The sequence below is a fragment of the Otolemur garnettii genome, unplaced genomic scaffold (genome assembly GCF_000181295.1).
Source record: "Otolemur garnettii isolate 467f Iridium unplaced genomic scaffold, OtoGar3 scaffold00281, whole genome shotgun sequence".
Classification (NCBI taxonomy): Eukaryota; Metazoa; Chordata; class Mammalia; order Primates; family Galagidae; genus Otolemur; species Otolemur garnettii.
The window spans coordinates 90,131-94,078 of NW_003852676.1; the positions used below are offsets into that span (position 1 = coordinate 90,131).

The 3,948-nt window shown below is 46.6% G+C and overlaps 1 protein-coding gene across 1 annotated transcript in view; it reads right to left on the reverse strand.

Moving 5' to 3' along the window:
• Positions 1-1,162: 1,162 nt before the first annotated feature.
• Positions 1,163-3,948, reverse strand: part of SNRPD3 (small nuclear ribonucleoprotein D3 polypeptide) — a 20,909-nt gene continuing 18,123 nt past the window's right edge. The window contains exons 3-4 of the mRNA XM_003803134.3: positions 2,416-2,608; positions 1,163-1,379 (exon numbers count right to left, since the gene is read on the reverse strand). Of these exons, the coding sequence (XP_003803182.1) occupies positions 1,318-1,379; positions 2,416-2,608 (255 nt within the window). The 3' untranslated portion in view covers positions 1,163-1,317. The remainder of the gene's footprint in view (positions 1,380-2,415; positions 2,609-3,948) is intronic.

A 3,948-nucleotide genomic window follows, 5' to 3' on the forward strand; every position in this document is an offset into this window, starting at 1 on the left:
GCCCTCTATTTTTGTTGCAGTTTGGCCAGGGCCAGGTTCAAACCCACCACTTTCACTATATGGGGCCAGCACTCTAGCTACTGAGCCACAGGCGCCACCCTCATTACCTTTTCTATATTAAAAACTATGGATATGGCCAGGCATGGTGGCTCATTCCCATAATCCTAGCACTCTGGGAAGCCAAGGCAGGTGGATTACTTGAGCTCAGGAGTTCAAGACCAGGCTAAGCAAGAGCCAGACCAAGTTTCCACTAAAAATAGTAAAGCTAGTCAGGTGTGCCAGTGCACACCTGTAGTCCTAGCTACTTAGGAGGCTGAGGCAAGAGGGTGGCTTAAGCCCAAGAGTTTGAGGTTGCTGTGAGCTAGGCTGATTACATGGCACTCAACCCAGGGCACAGAGTGAAACTGTATTAAAAAAAAAAAAAAAAAAGAAAGAAAGAAAGAAAAGATGTGTCCATCAGTGCTGAGATGATCTGATAAGCCTGTATGCATATTCATGTTTCCCCAAATCACAGAACTTCTGGGCAGCCAGTACAGGAGCCAGAAGCTGGCCCCTAGGATATTCTGAATTTCTTTTTTATTGTATGTTATCTGATTACTTTTCCCAAATGCTGAGCCACTGGGATAGAGGTCAGAATATGCACTTTTCCATGGGCCAGGATAACCTGTGTTAAAGCTGAGCCGATGACATTTCCAGAAAGGCTAACTGAGCAAAACACTTCACTAACTACCTGTATCTGAAGACAAATATGACACACTTTTTTTTTTTTTTTTTAAATGCAACAGCCTCACTTTATTGCTCTCGGTAAAGTGTGGTGGCATCACAGCTCACAGCAATCTCCAACTCCTGGGCTTAGGCAATTCTCTTGCCTCAGCCTCCCAAGTAGCTGGCACTATAGATGCCCGCCACAACACCCCACTATTTTTTAGTTGCAGTTTGGCCGGGGCTGGTGCCCTACCCACTGAACCACAGGTGCCACTCACAACACGCTTTCTTCAAGGTCAACTTTTCTGGAGTGTAACCAGCAACTGGCCAGGAGTGGCAGCTTTAAACACTCACTTTGAAATACTGGCACTCCCTCAGGACATCTCTCAGAGTGTCAAAATTTAACCTGCTGCCAAAGCAAACTCTAAAATGAACGCATAGTCTTTATTTTCTTTAAAAAAAACAAAACAACCAGATTTATTTAGTTTAGTTTAACATTTCCCCTGATCTAAAGAAAAAGATGTTAAAACCTAGTACATACACACAAACATCCACGCCATGAACCCAGATAACCTAAAGAAAAAAGGGCAAAGTTCTGTCCAACAGAGAAAATTATCTTCGCTTCTGGAATATGTTTCCACGTCCCATTCCACGTCCTCTTCCCCTCGCAGCCACTGAAAGGAAGGAAAAGAAAAGATGAGGCCAGAATTAGAGAATGTTCATGGCACAGAGCAGGTGGAGCCCTGGGACATCAGCGGGAAGGGACCTGAAAGGTTACCTGGTCTGACACCACCCTGGCCATTGCATTTCATGTGGGGAAGGGAGAGGAATGAGAGAGGGCCAGGCTGGGGATGAGTGTCACACAACATTGCTCTCTAAAGGCTGTAAGCAGAGAGCTGCAGGCAAAGAAGGTGGTCTGAGAACTACACAAAACATGAATTCCCAAGGTTGGCCTAGGGCATGCAAATAAAACATTACTCAATACACACACTTTTTAAATGTAGAAACAAATGTCATTAAGTTGACTATTTTTAGAGAGAAGTCTCACTCTGGCTAAGGCTGATCTTGAACTGGTGAGCTCAGGCAATCCATCTGCCTCAGCCTCTCAAGAGTGCTAGGATTACAGGCATGTGTCTAAAGATTCATATTCAAGTACGAGGAACTTTGAAGTTAGAGGCCCCTTTATAATGGGTAAAGATGCTTAAAACTGCTTTCCTTCTTATCTAAAAATGGAACCCACTGTCAGCATCTCCCTAAGAACATGCTGGGTGTCCACCCACATTTCCCAGTCTCTAGGAAATGCTGCCCCAAAGCTTCATGAGTCAGCTCACTGACACCATGGTGTGTCTGCTCAGAGAACTACACGAGAGCAAGATGTCCTTGACCTCTTGGACAAAAAGGGCCTCCTAGAAATTAATTATAGGAGATTTACTGTCTCTTCTGACAGGGATCCCACCTTTTATCTAAGGTGCCACTTTAGATTTTGTGTAAGCCTTGTGACTAGGATGAGAAAAGGCAAGACAGGGAAGGCTAGGCAAGCCTCCCCGACCCCCACTGCCTTCGGGATCTCCCTAGACTGCAGGAGAAGGGGTGCCAGTGGGTATGGATATTGCAGAGGTGCTGTCTGTTTTATTCCCAAGAAGTATCAAGGCCTTTTTCTAAAAGATAGAAGACAAGATCATATGTGAAAACAGGTGCCTAAGCACCTACCTTGGGCCTTCAGAATAGCAGCTTTTCCCCGACCGGCCCCTGAGCCTTGATTTTTATTTTTCATGCTCTTTAACATGGGTGCATTTTTCAGCATGTCAGGTAAAATCAGAAAGCGGATCTTGCTGCCACGGATGTACACTTGCTCCAGCTGTGCCACACGCCCATCTCTGTACGTGACTGTGATGTTGGACATCTGGAAGGAAAGCACCAGCTCATCATGAGCAGCAACACACCAGTGGAGGACAGGGCACACCAAGGAGGGGAGCCTTGGCTGGTGGGAAGGGGAAGTGCAGAAGGGGCAAAGACTGACACTATGAAATACAGGACACAGGCAAAGCTGGTGAAATGTAGACAGTTCTTGGGTTATGAACGAGACAGGTTCTGTAGGTTTTTTTTTTTTCTTTTTTGAGACAGAGTCTCAAGCTGTTGCCCTGGGTAGAATGATGTGGCGTCATAGCTCATAGCAACCCTCAACTTTTGGGCTCAAGCGATCTTCTTGCCTCAGTTTTTCTATTTGATTAGAGACGGGGTCTTGGTTTTGCTTAGGTGGTCTCGAACTCGTGAACTGAAGAAATCCACCCACCTTGGCCTCCCAGAGTGCTATGGCCTGTAGGTTTTTAAGTTGCATATATAAGTTGGAATAGGTACATTTACCTATTATCTGCATTAGCCTCCATTTCTAAGTCAATAGGATGTTTGTAACTCAGGGACTGCCCGTACCACAGAGTCAGTACTCACTGTGTATGTTTGGGACAACACAGAGCACTTGCAGCAATGGTCCTTACCACACCTCCAGGAGGTACAAGTTTAAGTTCTCCCTTTCTTTTTTTTTGAGGGGGGGGGCGGAGACAGACTCTGGCTCTGTGGCAAAGGCTAGAGTGCTGTGGCATCAGCCTAGCTCATAGCACCCTTAAACTTCTGGGGTCAAGTGGTTCTCTTGCCTCAGCTTCCCGAGTAGCTGAGGCTACAGGCACCCACCAACATACCCGGTTAATTTTTCTATTTTTAGTAGAGACAGAGACTCACTTTGTCGCCCTTGGTAGTGTGCTGTAGCATCATAGCACACAGCAGCCTCAGCCTCCTGAGTAGCTGGGTCCATAGGCACCCGCCACAATGCCTGGCTATTTTTAGAGGTGGGCACTCTTGCTCAGGCTGGTCTTGAACCTGTGAGCTCAGGTGATCCATCTGCCTCTGCCTCCCAGAGTGCCAGGATTATAAGCATAAGCCACTATGCCCAGCCTCAGACTGGTCTTGAACTCCTTTTTTTTTTTTTTTGAGAGATTTGTCGCCCTTGGTAGAGAGCTGTGGTGTCACAGCTCACAACAACCTCCAGCTCTTGGGCTTAGGCGATTCTCTTGCCTTCACCTTCCAAATAGCTGGGACTACAGGCGCCCGCCACAATGCTTGGCTATTTTTTGTTGCAGTTTGGCCGGGCCAGGTTCGAATCTGCCACCCTTGGTATAGGGGGCCGGCACCCTACTCACTAAGCCACAGGCGCCGCCTTGGTCTTGAACTCTTTTTTTTTTTTTTTTT